General features: G+C 40.7%; 1 protein-coding gene and 1 long non-coding RNA gene across 4 annotated transcripts in view; one reads left to right on the top strand and one right to left on the bottom strand.

Annotated features, from left to right (window-relative positions):
• The window catches only part of KIF15 (kinesin family member 15), a 78231-nt gene that overhangs the window by 22030 nt on the left and 36537 nt on the right, over positions 1-19664 (top strand). For all 3 annotated transcript variants that reach the window (XR_013358001.1, XM_077859205.1, XM_077859206.1), the window contains exons 6-13: positions 1619-1716; positions 3878-4057; positions 8051-8260; positions 11002-11127; positions 11294-11416; positions 13890-14013; positions 18000-18076; positions 18306-18515. Coding sequence is in view for 2 of the 3 variants with exons in the window: in XM_077859205.1 (XP_077715331.1) it covers positions 1619-1716; positions 3878-4057; positions 8051-8260; positions 11002-11127; positions 11294-11416; positions 13890-14013; positions 18000-18076; positions 18306-18515 (1148 nt within the window). In the remaining variant the exon portion in view is untranslated. The remainder of the gene's footprint in view (positions 1-1618; positions 1717-3877; positions 4058-8050; positions 8261-11001; positions 11128-11293; positions 11417-13889; positions 14014-17999; positions 18077-18305; positions 18516-19664) is intronic.
• On the bottom strand, positions 7849-12458 carry LOC144290224 (uncharacterized). The gene is made up of 3 exons (XR_013358007.1): positions 12411-12458; positions 11115-11260; positions 7849-8216 (listed from the first exon to the last, which is right to left on the bottom strand). It is a non-coding gene; the product is annotated as an uncharacterized LOC144290224 (long non-coding RNA).

The raw sequence follows: 19664 nt of genomic DNA, 5'->3' as shown, positions 1-19664 counted from the left end.
GCTGATAGACATTTGGACTATCTCCAGATTTAGACCGTATGAATGAATAATGAGACCATGACCGCTTTTTCTTGTATGTGTTTTGTAAAGTTCATTTCTGTTGGATACATATCCAGGAGTGGAATTGCTGAATCATAGATCCATGTATATTAGCTTTAGTAGATAGTGTCATGATAGATATGGAAGTTCTCTGAACTCCCATCCTTTTTTGGTGTTATTATCAGATATTAAAATTTTAGCCATTCTGCAGTACGTGTAGTATTATCTCACTTTGTTTTTGTTTGCAGTTCCCTGATGTCTGTAGACAGCTGAGCACCTTTCATGTATTTATTGGACATTTGAACAGCCTCTCTGTAAAAAGGCCATTCAAGCTTTTTTTCTCCCATTTAAAAAATAAGTTTGTCTTTTTCCTACTCACTCGTGGGGATTTTTTATAAAATAGGTTAACCTGTTAGCCCTTTCTGTTTATAGATAACAAATTTTATTTTAGGTTTTTCATTTGTCTTTTCAGTTAAGGTTTTTTCTTTTGCTCAAGTTTTTTATTTTCTTGTGGTTGAATTTCGGTTGTCTTTTTTTTTTTTTTTTTTAATTTCTGAATTGTGAGTTGTAGTCAGAAAGAGTGTTACTGAGTGAAATAAGAAGGAACCGTGAGACTCTGATCTTCCAGGAAGTAGGCTCTGAGTTGGGAACATGCTCAAGAGTGTTCAAAGAACAACAAAAAAAAACCCATGGGACTAAAGGAGTTTCCAGAATAAGGGGCTAGTAGGGAGGGAAATTGCAGTTATACCTTGAGGCCAGGTCATGTAGGACATAGGAGAAATTTGGGATTTTGTGAGTGGGATGTGAAGTCATTGGAATGTGGTTGTTTTTTTTTAAACTACATGATGTGATGTATAATTAAAAGGATTACTCAAGCGGATGAATGGAATAGACTAGGAAGGGCTAGAATAGAAGTAGGATGAGGAGCTGAGGCATAGAGGAGACAGGAGATGATGAAGATAACTGTAAAGAATATGCTGAATATCTTTGTATATTATTTAATGGAAGATGTTATAAAATTATCTGCATACTCTTCTATTATTTGTCATCTTTGTTTATTTACTTGCGGTTTTCCAGCTCCTTTATATATGTATATTTTAGGTACCGTTTACAAGGGCCATTTTTTTTTAAGATTTATTTTAGAGAAAGAGTCAGTGCAGGGGTGTGGGGGAGGGGCAGAGAGAAAGAATCGCAAACAGCCTTCTTGCTGAGCATGGAGCCCAATGCATGGCTCGATCCCAGAACCCCGAGATTATGACCTGAGCTGAAACCAAGAGTTGGAGACTCATCTGACTGTGCCACCCAGATGCCCCTTCAAGTGCCATTTAAAATATTCCAGGTTGTAGCACATCAAAACAGCTTTAGTGGCTATTATGGGTCCTTCCTTCAGTCCCATTGATAGGCAAGTTCTGTTCCATTTCTCAGACTAAAATTTAAATTGTTTGGGGGTACGAAGAAGGAATTGTTTATACAATGTGTCATCTTCTGTATAAATTTCCTTTCAGTATTGCCATTTTGAAGGACTGTTATGGAATAAAGATGAATAGCTACATATGTATTTTTTTTTCCTTTTCTTTAGGACCATCTGAATCTGATCATTTTTCTCATAACCTGAGAGGAGTAATCCCACGAAGTTTTGAATATTTGTTTTCCTTAATTGATCGTGAAAAAGAGAAGGTAAAACTTGTCAAAAAATAAAGTGGTTCTGTGAAATTCTAGGTTTGAGCAGTTAGCTGCTAATAATTATCTCATAACATAGAGGGTTATAGATGATACCCTACAATGTGGATAGGCGAGTGTGGCATAGGAAAAACCTTCTCAGTTCTTAAGAAAAAATGAAGGATTCTGAGGTTGTTTGTTTGTTTGTTTTTTTAGGTATCAGATGCTCAACGGATTGAGCTATCCAGATGCCCCATGGAATTTTTTTTTTTTTAAGGATTTTATTTATTCATGAGAGACCCACAGAGAGAAGGAGAGAGGCAGAGACATAGGCAGAGGGAGAAGCAGACTCTATGCAGGAAACCTGATGTGGGACTCGATCCGGGAACTCCAGGATCACGCCCTGGGCCAAAGGCAGGTGCTAAACTGCTGAGCCACCCAGGCGTCCCAGGTTTTTAATTTTTACTAAAAATTTTTAGTTTCTAAATCTTGCATCCTCTGTGAACTCAGAATAAAAGAAGAATGTAGTACTTCTTAGGCTCTCAGATTTTTCAAGAGAGAAAGTGTAAAGAAAATCTTAACTGAGGATAACAGATTCATTAAGCCCTGTCACCTACCTTCACATAGGTTCATAGTTGACTGCAGGTGTCCCTAGATCCTCAGGGTGCCCATAGTGATAGGCCCATCCTTTGCCTCCTCAGTAGCACTTTCTACCACCTGACCATAATTTGCTTATTTCTTTTTTTGTTTGTTTAAATAGTGTGCTGGATTCTCTTTTTTTTTATTTTATTTTTAAAGATTTTATTTATTTATTAATGAGAGACACAGAGAGAGAGAAGCAGAGACACAGCCAGAGGGAGAAGCAGGCTCCATGAAGAGAGCCTGATGTGGGACTCGATCCTGGGACTCCAGGATCATGCCTTTGCATGCCCGAAGGCAGGCACTAAACCTCTAAGTCACCCAGGGTCCTCAATTTGCTTGTTTCATACATGATATGACTCTGTCATCCTGGTGATGTGGGCTTCCCTCTTTTTTTTTAAGATTTTTATTTATTTATTCATAGAGACACAGAGAAAGGGAGAGACACAGGCAGAGGGAGAAGCAGGCTCCACGCAGGGAGCCTGACATGGGACTCGATCCCGGGTCTCCAGGATCACACCCCGGGCTGCAGGCAGTGCCAAACCTCTGTGCCACTGGGGCCGCCCTTCCCTCTTTCCTTGGCTCTCAGGTTGGGCTTTCCTCATGATTGTGCTTATTTAGCTTGGTGAATTCCATGTTTGGGAGCCCTTAGTGTAACATGTTCCATTCCCTGTGTACCAAGGAGAACGATATATAACATTGGCTCACCATTTGCTCCTTTGCAGAAACTGTCCATCACCTTTGCTGTTAGACATGCACCTTGGGTACCAGTGAAAGAAGTTTAGCACCCTGCATTCCTGTGGTTAAAAATCCTAGAGAGAGCATTTTGAGATCAATATTTAGCCTTTTAAAGAATATAACCCTTGTTTCAAGTAAAACTTTCCAAGGAAGTATAGTATATGACAGATAAAAATGGAATAACTCTTATCACAAGGAAAAAATTTGTAGCTGTACGGTGATAGGTGTTAACTAGGCTTATGGCAATTCTTTCTCAACATATTTGTTGAATCAGTATGTTGTACACCTGAAACTAATATGATGTTGTATGTCAGTGATACCTCAGTTTAAGAAGGTGGAATTGCCCATCTCGACTGCCCACCTCCCTGTCTTGCTTCTAAGTCGCCTCTGGAGACCTAGGCCTCCTGGGATCAGTTTGGTGCTGCCTTAAGATGTAACAATGTTACATCCAGTTACCTAGGATTTTTTTTTTTTTTTTTTTTTTAACCTAGATTTTTAACTGGCTTTTAGGTACCTTTTTTTTTTTTTTCTTTCAGAGAGAGAGAGTGAGAGGCAGAGGGAGAAGCAGGCTCCATGCAGGAAGCCTGATGAGGGACTCAATCCCGGGTCTCTAGGATCACACCCTGGGCTGCAGGTGGCGCTAAACCGCTGCACCACCAGGGCTGCCCAGGTACCTTGTATTGTGTAAGGGATAACGTTTTAGGAAATATACACCTTACTAGGCACATGAAAGGGTGATGCTCATAAAAGATAGGGATGAACTCATGAAAAGAGTGTGTCTAAACAAGCTTTTACTTTCCAGGCTGGAGCTGGAAAGAGTTTCCTTTGTAAATGCTCCTTTATTGAAATCTACAATGAGCAGATCTATGACCTACTGGACTCTGCATCAGCTGGTCTGTACTTAAGGGAGCACATCAAGAAGGGAGTCTTTGTTGTTGGTGCAGTGGAGCAGGCAGTGACCTCAGCTGCTGAAGCCTATCAGGTACCCTACCCTGAGCAATTTGATCTATAACCAACATTGTATGCTGTGAAAAGCACCTTGATCTCAAAACAAGCAAGAATTGAACATTAAATGTAATTTTACAAAGGCATGACATAGAATGTTCACGAGAAGAAAAAAGAATATGACTGTTTTATAGATTTTTCCTTAGTTAAAATAGAACTTTGAGCCTCTTGATTTTGCATTATTTTGGTGCCATTCATTCCAGTCAGGCACCCTGTAACTCATGGCTGGAGGGTAGGGACAGAGCACAGTTTGTTAGTGTGGTATTTCTTCGGTGGTTCTTCCTGGGAGCTGCCCCTTTGAGGAGCTTCTGGGATTGCTGCTTTTTAAACCAGCTGGCTGTTCTCTTTCCTTTATTTTCTACCTTTGTTTACTTGTTAGGTGTCGAAAGCCAATTTATTTATTTATTTATTTATTTATTTATTTATTTATTTATTTATTTATTTAATTTATTAATTATAGTCACAGAGAGAGAGAGAGAGAGGCAGAGACACAGGCAGAGGGAGAAGCAGGCTCCATGCACCGGGAGCCCAATGTGGGATTCGATCCCGAGTCTCCAGGATTGCGCCCTGGGCCAAAGGCAGGTGCCAAACCGCTGCGCCACCCAGAGATCCCGAAAGCCAACCTCTTTTGAACACTCAGCTCAGAGCAAACAAAGCTCTTGACAGGAATTTACGAAATACACCCATTTTATCTGGCCAGTTTTTTTTTTTTTTAAAGATTTTATTTATTCATGAAAGAAGCGGAGACATAGGCGGAGGGAGAAGCAGGCTCCCCACAGGGAACCCAATTCGAGACTCGATCCCAAGATCCCAGGATCTTGACCCGAGCCAAATGCTCAAAGGCAAATGCTCAAACACTGAGCCACCCAGGTGCCCTAGCCAGTTGATTTTAAACAGTTTTTTATCATGTAATATTTGGTACATACCAAATACTGCCACATGCATTTAAATTACTAAGCTTAATGTTAAAATGAACTTGGACTATCTTAAGAGAACTCAAGACCCAGATGTCACCAGTACTATCCTGTCTATCTGTGTGTCCTTCCCTACCTCATGTGCCTGGCTTCTTCCTAAATGTAAACACTATCCTGAATGTCCTGATCATTTCCTTCCACTTTTATTTATTTATTTATTTATTTTACATTTTTTAAATGTTTTTTTTAGTTCTTATTTATTTATGATAGTCACAGAGAGAGAGAGAGGCAGAGAAACAGGCAGAGGGAAAAGCAGGCTCCATGCACCGGGAGCCCGACGTGGGATTCGATCCCGGCTCTCCAGGATCGCGCCCTGGGCCAAAGGCAGGCACTAAACCGCTGCGCCACCCAGGGATCCCTCCTTCCAGTTTTAAATCACATATATTAGTTTTTCTGAAAATGTTGGTTTTGCCTGTTTTTGAGGTTTTTTTTTTTAAGTAATTTTTTTTTTAATTTTTATTTATTTATGATAGGCACACAGTGAGAGAGAGAGAGAGAGAGAGGCAGAGACACAGGCAGAGGGAGAAGCAGGCTCCATGCACCGGGAGCCCGACGTGGGATTCGATCCCGGGTCTCCATGATCGCGCCCTGGGCCAAAGGCAGGCGCCAAACCGCTGCGCCACCCAGGGATCCCTGTTTTTGAGTTTTAATGAATTATGTGTGTTTAGCCTTCTATAACCTTTTTTTTTTTTTTTAAGATTTTTATTTATTCATTCATGATAGAGAGACAGAGAGAGGCAGACACAGGCAGACGGAGAAGTAGGCTCCATGTCGGGAGCCTGATGAGGGACTCGATCCCGGGACTCCAGGATCACGCCCTGGGCCAAAGGCAGGCGCCAAACCGCTGAGTCACCCAGGGATCCCCTTCTATAACCTTTTATTTATTTATTTATTTGTTTGTTTGTTTGTTTGTTTATTTATGATAGTCACACAGAGAGAGGCAGAGACGCAGGCAGAGGGAGAAGCAGGCTCCATGCACCGGGAGCCCGACGTGGGATTCGATCCGGGTCTCCAGGATCGCACCCTGGGCCAAAGGCAGGCGCTAAACCGCTGTGCCACCCAGGGATCCCCCCCTTCTATAACCTTTTAAAACTCAACAATGTTTATGAAATTTATCCATGTTGCGTTTCACATCATTGCTGTATAATTCATTGTATGAACATTTGTGTGTGTGTGTGTGTAAATACGTATGTATATATCATAGTGTGTTTTATTTAGTCTTCTAGCTTCAAACACATCTCCTGATTCAAACTTCTTAAACTGTGACTCTCATGTAAGATATAGGTTTTACATGTGACCCAGTGTGTGTTGTGTGTGTATGTGTGTGTATGTGTACATGTGTACATACACATACTTAAATAATGTTGAGATTTTGATTGGAATTGCATTGCAGTTATAGACCAGTTTGGAGAGATTGGCATCTTTACAGTATTGAGTCTATACGTGAACATGGTATGTCTCTTCATTTATTTAGGTCTTTAATGTCTTGTAATCCAATAATTTTCACCATAAAAGTCTTACCTTTTTTTTTTTTTGTTAGCTTTATTCCCAATATACCTTATATTTTTGCTCTTGTAGAAGGTAATCTCTTATATTCTATTTATTTATTTATTTATTTATTTATTTATTTATTTATTTATCTTTATTTATTTTAAAAAAATATTTATTTATTCATGAGAGACACAGAGAGAGAGGCAGAGACACAGGCAGAGGGAGAAGTAGGCTCCATGCAAGGAGCCCGATGTGGGACTCGAACCTGGGAATCCGGGATCATGCCATGAGCCAAAGGCAGGCACTCAAGTGCTGAGCCACTCAGGCGTCCCAGTAATCTCTTTTTTAAATTGTATTTTGTTTGGTGTGTATAGAAATGTAGTTAATATTTATGGAATACTTTTATATTCCACTACCTTTATGTCTTAATAAAAATCAAGAGTGTGTGTTAAATTTTTTCAGGTAATTTTTTCTACCTCAGTTGAGGTGATTGTATGGTTTCCCTCATTCATCATGTTAACGTGATAAAATATTAGATTATATTTGTCAATATTTTATTTAGGATTTTTTGTCAGTATTAAAGATTGAGATCGGGATCCCTGGGTGGCGCAGCGGTTTGGCGCCTGCCTTTGGCCCAGGGCGCGATCTTGGAGACCTGGGATCGAATCCCACGTCAGGCTCTCAGTGCATGGAGCCTGCTTCTCCCTCTGCCTATGTCTCTGCCTCTCTCTCTCTCTCTCTCTGTGACTATCATAAATAAATAAAAAATTAAAAAAAAAAAAGATTGAGATCAACCTGTGATTCCGTTTTTCCTACTCTTTTTGTTTATTATCCCCTTTGTCTTTTCTGAAAGTCTGTATGATTGGAATGACTTGTTCTTAAAAATCATTCAATTCCTAAAATCATCTGGGCCTTGTGTTCTGTGAAAAGATTTCTAGCTACCAGTTGAAAATTCTGTATTAGAGTTGTGCAGGCATTTTACCTCTTCTTGGGTCAGAAGTTTCAGGAAGTTTTTAATTTTATTCCTAGAAAATTTTAGTTTCCTCTCAGTTTTCAAATATGTTGGCTTTTTTTTTTTAAGATTTTATTTATTTATTCATGACAGAGAGAGAGGCAGAGACATGTAGAGGGAGAAGCAGGCTCCATGCAGGGCGCCCGATGTGAGACTCGATCCCAGGACTCCAAGATCACACCCTGGGCCGAAGGCAGGCGCCAAACCACTGAGCTACCCAGGGATCCCTAAAATTTATTTATCATGTTGATTCTTAATTGCCATGGTACCAGAATATGGCCTCATGCAATGTTTGGTTTTTAAGATTTATTGAAAAATGATTTATGAATTAATATAGTGGCCAGTTTTATAAGTGTGTGCATGAGAAGAATGTATATCCTTGAATATAGGCTTTTACATTTTTACTAATTTTTTTTTTTTTGTCTATATAATCTATCAGCTTAAAATGGCTGTTGTGTCACTTGGAAGTTGTGGCAATTTTCCTTTTGCCTAGGTCCTGTCTGGAGGATGGAGAAATAGACGTGTAGCATCAACATCAATGAATAGAGAGTCTTCTAGGTCTCATGCGGTCTTTACAATTACAGTAGAGTCAATGGAGAAAAGCAATGAAACTGTGAATATACGGACCTCCTTACTCAATCTGGTGGATTTAGCAGGATCTGAAAGGCAAAAAGACACCCATGCAGAAGGGATGAGGTTAAAGGTAAGAATGGAATTATGATCTTCAACTCGTGTGTAAGTTAGTTACTAGAAGTTAGTACCAAGGTAAGTGTGTGGCGGTTACAAAGGAATGAGAAAATGCTCCCATTCTAAAGGTGTAGGAATTTTTGTTGCGGGATAAGGACATTAAACATACAGTGGGATAGAACAAGTCTATCGGTAGCCAGAGTATTTGAATTCATGCCAGAAGAGATGATAGTACAAATATCTGCCAGAGTCAGAGGAAGAAGGGACTGGACTCCTTGGGGGAAGCATGGAAAAAAGTAGTTCTTGAGTTGAGTTCTCAAAGGGGGCAGGATTTGGATTGGTAGAGAGGAATAGGGACTACATGCCTGACAGGGGGACATCTTAAGGGTCATTATGGATGCTGAGTGAGTATGACATTTGGCATTTCAGCATGGATCAATGGGATTGGGTTTGAGGTGCAAGCCGGCCCGGGTCACTGAGGACCAGGAGTGTCAGGCCAGGTTTGCACTCAACTCTCTAAACACTTGGAAACACTGAAAAGTTTTGAGTGATTTCACATAAAAGCCTTTTTTATAGAAGCTTATTCATTTGGCCCACCACTGCCAGATTCATGAGAGGAGAGCCTAGAGAAAAAGGGCAGCTGTGCTGGTTAATATTTTAGGAGGAGGGCAAGGACGTAGTCCTAGGCTAAGGGATTGGCAGTGGAACCTGAGGTTCTTGGAGTATGTATTTCTAGTGTGTATATATATACTAGCATATATATATGTGCATATATATATGTATTGTGATCTGTATTATCAGTAAAATGTGTGGATACTATAGTTGAAGGTATATGAGGGCTAGGAGTAGAGTGTCGGAAACAAGGGAGGACAGTCTACTTTTTCATGGAAAGTGAGGATTTAAGCCTCCTGATGTTTTAGGCAGTTTCAGGCAGTCTTAGGCTCATGTTTCTATTTATTTATTTATTTATTCATTCATTCATTCATTCATTCATTCATTCATTCATTCATTTATTTATTTATTTATTTATTTATGATAGTCACAGAGAGAGAGAGGCAGAGACACAGGCAGAGGGAGAAGCAGGCTCCATGCACTGGGAGCCCGACGTGGGATTCGATCCCGGGTCTCCAGGATCGCGCCCTGGGCCAAAGGCAGGCGCCAAACCGCTGCGCCACCCAGGGATCCCAGGCTCATGTTTCTATTGAGACATGAAACAAAGAGAAATAACCAGTGTTTGTAATAGGACATGTGCTTGGCCAGTTTCAAGTGTTTCATGTGTATTAGCTCATTTAACCTTCCCAACATCTCTGGGAAGTAGGTACTGTTATTTTTTCTATCTTAGAGGAACAGGAGTGAAATTATCCAGGGGCACACACCTAGGAGTAGATCTGGAAGTCAAGCAGAAGTAGTCCAACTCTACAGACAGTGCTGCTAACACCTTTCTTTCTTTCTTTTTTTTTTTTTTTTTTAAATTTTTTTTAGTTATTTATGATAGTCACACAGAGAGAGAGAGAGAGAGAGAGAGAGAGAGAGAGAGAGAGGCAGAGACACAGGTAGAGGGAGAAGCAGGCTCCATGCACCGGGAGCCCGACGTGGGATTTGATCCTGGGTCTTTAGGATCGCGCCCTGGGCCAAAGGCAGGCGCCAAACTGCTGTGCCACCCAGGGATCCCTGCTAACACCTTTCTGATTTACTGACTGCTAAAATAGACAGCGGCACTTGAATTCAGAGCATCTTGCTTGATAATATGCACTTTTTCTCTTTTTTTTTCTGTACTCCCACCACTGCAGACTCAGTTATTGAAGTATGATAACTACAGTAAAAACCCAGTGTAACTTATTTAATCCCAATATTTTTCCCTCCCCAAACCACTTTTTTTTTTTTTTTTTTTAATTTGACAGAGAGAGAGTGGGCGCACAAGTTGGCAGAGTAGCAGGCAGAGGAAGAGTGCGAGGCAGGCTCCCCATTGAGCAGACAGCCTGATGCAGGTCTCGAATCCAGGACCTTCCGATTATGACCTGAACCAAAGGCAGACATTTAACCAACTGAGCCACCCAGGCACCCCCCACTAAACCACTTTTTAAAAGAGTTTTATTATAATTTACAAAATTACACTGACCTCTTGTAATAAGTTCATCAGTGACTTTGTGGGACATGGAGTGGGATATTAGTTATCACACTGTTTTAATGTTGCAAATATTTTAATATAAAAGGATTAAAATATATGCCTATTACTACTATGCACTACTCCAACCTTTTTCTTTATTCTTTTCTAGCTTTTATACCTACCTATAGGTCGATTTAAAACTATTAGAATCATGAGGTGGCTTTTTTTCCATCACATAATTTTTGCATTTGTCTTCGAATACTAAAATTGCAGTGTGTGGGGGTGCCTATGTGGCTCAATTGGTTAAGTGTCTGCCTTCAGCTCAGGTCATGATCCTAGGATCCAGCCCCATGTTGGGCTCTCTGCACAGTGGGGATCCTGCTTCTTCCTTTCCTCCCTGTTTGGGCTCTCTCATGATATCTCTGTCTCTTTCTCTCAAAAAAATAAAATCTTAAAAAAAAAAATTCAGTGTATGTCAAATAGGAAAAGTTAGGAGATAGTTGAGGATATTTTTCTGCTGAAAAATCAGTTATACTTAATAATATTGTCCTTACTTGACTTTCTATTCAAAATTCACTGCTAGGCTTATTTTAATTTAAAATACTAAAATGAAAGCAGTACACCTCAATTTTTGTTCTTTTTCCCCTTAGGAGGCAGGAAACATAAACCGGTCTTTGAGCTGCCTGGGCCAAGTGATTACTGCGCTTGTCGATGTGGGTAATGGGAAACAGAGGCACGTTTGCTACAGAGACTCCAAACTTACCTTCTTACTTCGGGTAAAGTAGATCATTGGCTTCCTGGGCCCTCTTTTTGGTTATGCTCACTATGGTTGGTTGTCATGTAATCTCTCAGTCTTAGTGGTAAGAATATCCGTTTTCTTTGCTTACCAAAGATCTTGTGGTTTCTCCCCTGAAAATGTGTATTATTCGTATCATTAAACAGGATTCCCTTGGCGGTAATGCCAAAACAGCCATAATTGCTAACATTCATCCTGGATCCAGGTGTTTTGGGGAAACCCTGTCAACGCTTAATTTTGCTCAAAGAGCCAAGCTGATTAAAAATAAGGTAAAATACTGAGTACAATTAAGTAAATTAGAAAAATACTTGTGTCTCACTTTAATGATTGCCCTAATTATTAACACTAGCTTATATTTATTTCTCTGTGAAAGCCTAACTTTAAGCAAGATTTCTATTTCATCTTTTCTAGCTTTCTCTATTGCTCAAGTAGTTTGAGATTTAGATAAGGTCTTATTGTTGGTATTGTTTGGCTTATTTTTTCTTGAAGGCAGAGTTTTTCCTTTCTAAATTGGGTTGGAGACTAAATTTATTTACCTGTTAAACCATACTATCAGAGTTGTGTGTCTGTGTCTATATGTGTGTGTGTGTGTGTGTGGTGGGCTTCACTATACAGTTTGATATTGACAAGCTTTGTCTTTTAAGTTGTTGATACCTCCAAGGATCCCTATTTTTCTAATATATAAGAAGCTTCCTTGATATTTGTGTACACTAGTGGTCAGAAAAGTTCTTCAATAAAGGTAAATATTTGAGGCTTCTTGGACTGTATAGTGTCTGTCCCGGCTACTGAGCTCTGCCTTGGTGATGAGAAAGCAGCCGTCAACAATACGCAAACATAAGGACATGGCTGTGTTCCAGTACAGCTCTACTTATAAAAACAGATGGCAGACCATATTTGACCTATGAGCAAGAAGCTCTTTGCCAGCCCCTGGAGCAGACAGTCAAAACACCAGGGGGTCCCCCACTTCTTTTGAAAAGATTGGAGGCCCCTTTGGTTCATACAAAAGAATCATAGCACCATGAATTGGCAGATTAATTTCCTCTTTCTTTCAAAGGAGTAGTTGGTCATTTCAACCCAAGTAGACTCCCCAATCATCTAAGCATTAAGAGGGAAGAGATCCATGTTGCCTCCTCTGGTTAAGTCAGAAGATTATAGGTCTAGTTGTTCACTCATTTTATTGGATTATGACCCTGTAGGTGGGGTATTAGTAATATGAGGAGGAAAAATCACTAGAACTTCTTGACCCTGTCTCTTGGGACTTACTAGAAATTTTTGGAGAGTGGAGAACTGCAGGGATAATTAGTATTATGATGTCACTGACATGGCAATGATGTCAGAAAGTGCAGGAGTGCCTTGTAATGAGACTGGCCATAAAAATCAGAAGCAACTAGAAATGGGTTCTGAACACATCAAAAAGTAAAACCAGGAGGAGCCTTCTGCTAATTATTAGCAATGGTAAGCCATTCTGCAGCCTATCAGTGGAACATGACTAGGATATCTGGGACTTGTTTAAAAATGTGCTATTTATATCTTTCCTGATGGGCAGACCTGGCTTCAGACAAGAACCCAGGGACCTTGGGGCTGTGTCAGAGTTTTTTTTCCCTCTCTAGGATTTGGGTATTTCACAACTGAATTTTTTTTTTTATCTGATTGGTAGTCAAATATTGGCTTTTATCACCATGTACGTTTTATGGGCCTTTTTGAACCTCTTAGAAATTGTCTTAAAGAAGCCATTTCTTTAAGATAATTTCTTCAAGAGACATGTAATTTTTTAAATTTTTATCTTTATTTTTTAAAGATTTTATTTATTTATGAGAGACACGGAGAGAGAGGCAGAGACCTAGGTAGAGGGAGAAGCAGGCTCCATGCAGGGAGCCCAGTGTAGGACTTGATCCTGGGACTCCAGGATCACGCTCTGGGCGTGAAGGCAGACGCTCAAGCACTGAGCCACCCAGGCGTCCCAAGAGACATTTCTTTAAAATAACATCTAGTGTGGTAATAAAACAGAAATGGAGCTATCCAACCAACTCTCGTGTCCAGGAGGACTGTTAGGAAATATAGGGGTGGATTCTTTTGGAGAAGGTTTTTCTGCTAAGCTGATGGAGCTCAGGCCAGCTGTGTAGTTCTTCATACCCATATAGTGAGCCAAGACAGAAGGGAGAGGATACTCCTTCCAGCCGGGAAGAGCTGTTTGCTCTTCTCCTTGGGGCTAGGGCTGTCCCAAGAAGAAGGCAATGTTAGGTGAATGTACCCAGATCCTGCAGTGACCCAGTGTTCCCAGACCTAAGTGGGAGCATACAAGAGGTGTGGTGAGGGATCCCTGTGTGGCGCAGCGGTTTAGCGCCTGCCTTTGGCCCAGGGCGCGATCCTGGAGACCCGGGATCGAATCCCACGTCAGGCTCCCGGTGCATGGAGCCTGCTTCTCCCTCTGCCTGTGTCTCTGCCTCTCTCTCTCTCTCTCTCTCTGTGTGTGTGTGTGTGTGACTATCATAAATAAATTAAAAAAAAAAAAAAAAAAAAGAGGTGTGGTGAGGCGGGGAGAGTCCCTTGTTATAGGTATGAGAGACAGGTAAAAGAGGCTTCCTCCCTACTCCAGCACACTGTGATTCTAGGGGCCTTATGGACTGTTTGTGAGATGATTTGTTTAATGTTTGTCACTCCAGATCCTATAAACAAATATAAACACAAGATTGTATGACTTGAAAGTATTCTTTTAATGCTTTTTAAAAAATTCTTGAACAGGCAGTAGTAAATGAAGACACCCAAGGAAATGTGAGCCAGCTCCAAGCTGAAGTAAAGAGGCTCAAAGAACAGCTGGCTCAGCTTACTTCAGGGCGGTTAGTACCAGAAAGCTTTCTGACAAAAGGTAAGATGAACGGTGTCCTTTATCCTGAAGATGACCACGTTTGGATATTAGTATAAGAACTCTCTGATGAGGGCACCCGGGTGGCTCAGGGGTTTAGTGCCACCTTCAGCCCAGGGTGTGATCCTGGAGACCCAGGATCAAGTCCCACGTCGGGCTCCCTGTATGGAGCCTGCTCCACCCTCTGCCTGTGTCTCTGCCTCTCTCTCTCTCTCTCTCTGTCATGAATAATAATAAATAAAATGAATAATAAATAAAAGCTTATGAATAAATAAATAAAAGCTTAAAAAAAAAAAGAACCCTCTGATGACAGGCACAATACCCACATTTCTGAACAAGTGTTTTTGTTTTATCTACGTAGGAATATGGTACAGGCATATATCAGAGATTCTGTAGATTCAGTTTCAGATGAGTACGATAAAGCTAATACTGCAATAATGCCAGTCAAATTTTTGGTTTCCCAGTGCATATAAAAGTTATGTTTACACTATAGTGTAATACATTAAGTGTGCAGTAGCAACATGCATACTTAGTTAAAAAGTATTTAATTGCTTAAAAATGGTAACCATCATCTGAACTTTCAGCGAATTGTAGTCTTTCTACTGGTGGAGGGTCTTGCTTCATGTTGATGGCTGCTGACTGATCAGGGTGGTGGTTGCTGAGAACCGGGTTGGCTGTAGCAGTGTCTTAAAATAAGACAACAGTGAAGTTTGCTGCATCAATTGGTTTTTCCTTTCATGAACAATTTCTCTGTAGCATGTGATGCTGTTTGATAGCACTTTACCCATAGTAGAACGTCTTTTGAAATTAAGGTCAATCATCTCAAATCCTGTCGCTGCTTTATCAAGTTACTTTATGTGATACCCTAAATCTTTTGTTGTCATTTCAATAATCTTCACAGCATCTTCACCAGGAGTAGATTCTAGCTTAAGAAACCGAGTTCTTTGCTCATCCATTAGAAGCAACTCCTCAGGCAGCCTAGGTGGCTCAGCGGTTTAGTGCCGCCTTCAGTCCAGGGCATGATCCTGGAGACCTGGGATCGAGTCCCACATCGGGCTCCCTGCATGAAGCCTGCTTCTCCTCTGCCTGTGTCTCTGCCTCATTCTCTGTGTGTGTCTCTATGAATAAATAAATAAGTAAAAATCTTTTTAAAAAATTAATTATTAAAAAAAATGGAAGCAACCCCTCATCACTGGGGTGCCTGGGTGGCTCAGTCAGTTAAGCATCTGCCTTTGCTCAGGTCATGGTCCCGGGGTCCTGGGATTCAGCCCTGAGTTTGGCTCTCTGCCTGACAGGAAGCCTGCTCCTCTTCCTTTTACCTACTGCTCTGCCTATTTATGTTCTCTCTCTCTCTCTCTCTGTGTCTGTCAAATAAAATATTAAAAACAAAACAAAACTCCTCATCCGTTCAAGTTTTATCATGAGATGGCAGCAATCCAGTTCCATCCTCAGGCTCCACTTGTGATTGTAGTTCTCGTGCTGTTTTCACCACACCTGCAGTTACTTCCTCTGCTGAAGTCTTGAACCCTTAACATCCTCCGTGATGGTTGGAATCCACTTCTTCCAAACTCCTGTTCATGTTGACATTTTAGCCTCTTTCCATAAATCACTATTGTTCTTAATGGCATCTGAAATGGTAAATTGTTTCCAGATTTTAAGTTGACTTTGCCCAGATCCATCAGGAGAATAACCATCTATGCAGCTATAGCCTTATGAAATGTATTTCTTTTTATTTATTTATTCCTGAGAGACACAGAGGCAGAGACATAGAGGGAGAAGCAAAGCTCCCTGTGGGGAGCCCTATGTGGAACTCCATCCCAGGACCCTGGGATCACACCCTGAGCCAAAGGCAGATGCTCAATCACTGAGCCACCCAGGCGCCCCATGAAATATATTTCTTAAATAGTAAGAGTTGAAAGTCAAAATAACTCCTTGATCCATGGGCTGCCGAATAGATGTTATGTTAGCAGGAATGAAAACATTTATCTCATACATTTCCATCAGAGCTCTTGGGTGATCGGCTACATTTTCTTTCTTTCTTTCTTTTTTTTTTTTAATTATATCTATTCATTCATGAGAGACACGGAGAGAGAAAGAGGCAGAGACATGGGCAGAGGGAGAAGCAGGCTCCATATAGGGAGCCCAATGTGGGACTCGATCCTGGGTCTCCAGGATCACACCCTGGGCTAAAGGAGGCTCTAAACCGCTGAGCCACCCGGGCTGCCCTCAGTTACATTTTCAATGAGCGGTAATATTTTGAAAGGAATCTTTTTCTGAGCAGTAGATCTCAACAGTGGCCTTAAGATACTCAGTGAACCATGTTCAACAGATGTGCTATCATCCAGACTTTGTTGTTCCATTTCTTGGCCATAGGCAGAGCCGATTTAGCATAATTCTTTTTTTTAATTCAGTAGAATTAAAATTTTTTTTAATTTAGCCTAATTATTAAGAGCCCTAGGACTTTCAGAATGGTAAATGAGTACTGGGTTCAATTTGTAATCATCAGCTGCATTATCCCCCAACAAGAAAGTCAGCCTATCTTATGAAGCTTTGAAGCCAGGCATTGACTTCTCTCTAGCTATGAAAGTCTTGGAATGGCATCTCCCCCTATAGTATAACATGATTTCATCCACATTGAAAACCTGTTGTGTAGTGTGGCCACCTTCATGAATTATCTTCTGGATCCCTTTAGCTTCTTCATCAGCACTTGATGCTTAACCTTGTACTTTGGTGTTAGGGAGATGACTTCTTTCCTTTTCTAAATTTAAAAAAAGTAATTAATTAATTAATTTCACTTGTTCCCTTAAACCTCATGAATCATCTTCTGCTGGCTTCACACTTTGCTTCTGCAGCTTCCTCACCTCTCCGAGCCTTCAGAGAATTGAATAGAGTCAGGGGTCTGCTCTGGCCTAGGCTTTGGCTTAAGGGAATGTTGTGGCTAGTTTGATCTATCCAGATCCTTAAAAGTTTCTCCATATCACCAATAAGTCTGTTTTGCTTTCTTTTCTCATGTGCTCACTGGAATAGCACTTTTCATTTCCTTCAAGAACTTTTCCTTCACACCTGGCTAGCTCTTTGGTGCAAGAAGCCTAGCTTTCAGCCTGTCACGGTTTTTGGCATGTCTTCTTAACCAAGGTTAATCATTTCTAGCTTTTGGTTGAAAGTGAGAGATGTGCGATGGTTTCTTTCACTTGAACACTTAGAAGGCTATTGTAGCATTATCAAAGGGCCTAATTTCCATATTGCTGTGTCTCAGGGAATAGGGCGGTCTAGGAGAGGGAGAGAGATGGGAAGAGCCAGGCAGTAGAGTAGTCAGAAAATACATTTATTATGTTTGCCATCTTATATGGACGTGGTTTTGGTGCCCAAAATAATTAACGATGGAAACATCAAAGATCACTGACCATAGATTACCATAATATAATAATAATACTGAAAAATTTTGAAATGTTACAAGAATTGCCAGAATATAACACAGAGTCACAAAGTAAAACAAGTGCTATTAGGAAAATGATACCCATTGACTTGCTCAACTCAGGGTTGCTACGAAATTTCAACTGGTAAAGAAAGCAGTATTCGCAAAGCACAATAAAATGAGGGATGTCCTAGTTTGTAATCAGATATGGATACCATATGTACATCATATCCCCATTTCTATGGGATATGATAGGAAGGAGGAGTAGAAATAATTTTGAGTGATTCAATTCCCACAACTGCTAAAAAGAGATACTGATTTCATTTAGATCCACTTCTGAGATTCTTTCATATGCAACATATGTATGTTTACCAAACAGGGTAAAAGAACTTACTTTTCTTAAAAGAATCGATAACGTAGATTGGATTGATTTGAAATATGTGATCTAGTGATGGTAGTCTGATTCTTTTTGATTGAGAGCAGTCAGAGGCTGTTTTATAGCTCAATTCTTAGTCCTAAAATTTGAGAGATAAACATTTTTTTTCCGTTTTCTTTCCTACCAAATCAATTACAGATAAGGATGAGACTAATTACATGAAGTATTTCCAAGAGGCAATGTTATTCTTTAAGAAATCCGAACAGGAAAAGAAGGTAGGAAACCAAGTTGGTATAAAGGGGATTCCAGATATTTTAGGCTTTTGCTCCATGGTGTCTTTCTGAGTGAAATGGCACAAGTAAATAAAGAGAACAAAGAAAAGCTATAGAAAATCTAATTTTGCCTTTGAGATGAAGTTTCAAGTTAGTGTTTATTGCTTGGTTTGTGGAAATTTAGGGAGGCAGAATTACTTTTCACATTTAACCAAATTATGAATTTCTTAAGTCTCTGGTAGAAAAAGTTACTCAATTAGAAGACCTCACCCTCAAAAAAGAAAAATTTATTCAATCTAATAAAATGATTGTGAAATTCCGAGAGGATCAAATAATGCGCCTGGAGAAGCTCCACAAGGAATCCCGGGGAAGTTTTCTGCCTGCAGAGCAGGATCGCTTGTTGTCGGAATTAAGGGACGAGATCCAGACTCTTCGGGAACAAGTGAGTATATGACATTAGCAGTATTTCTAAGGAGGAGGGAGATCCGGGACACCTGGGTGGCTCAGCAGTTTAGCACCTGCCTTTGGCCCAGGGCGTGATCCTGGAGACCCGGGATCGAGTCCCACATCAGGCTCCCTGTGTGGAGCCTGCTTCTCCCTCTGCCTGTGTCTCTGCCTCTCTCTGTCTCTGTGTCTCTCATGAATAAATAAATCTTAAAAAAAGGAGGGGGGAGATCCGAGGCATATATAAGCTTGTCACCAAATTCATGTGAGTTAATACAGCAGAAAGCATTTTGAATGAATTCAGCTGACCGTATGATAGCACAACTTCTTTGCCCCAAATGACGGGGGGATGGGAGGAGCTGTGAGATACTGTATTAGCACTCCATCCCCCAGGCAAGTGTCCCTTGTCTGTCGTCCCAGTGGGCAATTGTGGTTGTCTGAATCAGCAATCTCTGTACATAGGGGCCCTTTGAATTCATTGATGCTGGTTTTCCTTTTCCCTGGGGGAAGATGAGTAGTTAATACAGGTACGTCATTAAAAACACACACACACTGGGGATCCCTGGGTGGCGCAGCGGTTTGGCGCCTGCCTTTGGCCCGGGGCGTGATCCTGGAGACCCGGGATCGAATCCCACATCGGGCTCTCTGCATGGAGCCTGCTTCTCCCTCTGCCTGTGTCTCTGCCTCTCTGTCTCTCTCTGTGTGACTATCATAAATAAATAAATAAAATCTTTAAAAAACACACACACACAAAGAAAACCTGTTTCTGGTTTTTGTAGCCTTCTGAGACTTTTTAATGCATTTTCAATCTAATATGGATATTTTTACTTTTATTCATTTTTAACACAAAAGACAACTTACCATACATACTTTTCTGCTGTTCTTCTTTTCACTTAATATATCTTGGAGGGTGTTCCAACCTGGTCAATAGAGCGTTTCGTCATTTGTTACAGTGTGTTAATGTCAGCAGCCCCTGTTGCATGAAGAGTGTACACCCTTACACTTCTCTTTTTCAAACCCATGCCCAGGTGAAAGTTCTGAGGCACAGACCCAAACATGGGATAATGGCACCATAAGCTATGCACATACTGAGTGTGGTCAAAAATGCCAGGTTGTTTTCCACAGCCCTTGCAGCCAACCACTGCAA

Source organism: Canis aureus, chromosome 19 (genome assembly GCF_053574225.1).
Source record: "Canis aureus isolate CA01 chromosome 19, VMU_Caureus_v.1.0, whole genome shotgun sequence".
Lineage (NCBI taxonomy): Eukaryota > Metazoa > Chordata > Mammalia > Carnivora > Canidae > Canis > Canis aureus.
The sequence above is the reverse complement of the archived record's forward strand: the minus strand, read 5'-3'. Positions and strand labels throughout refer to the sequence as shown.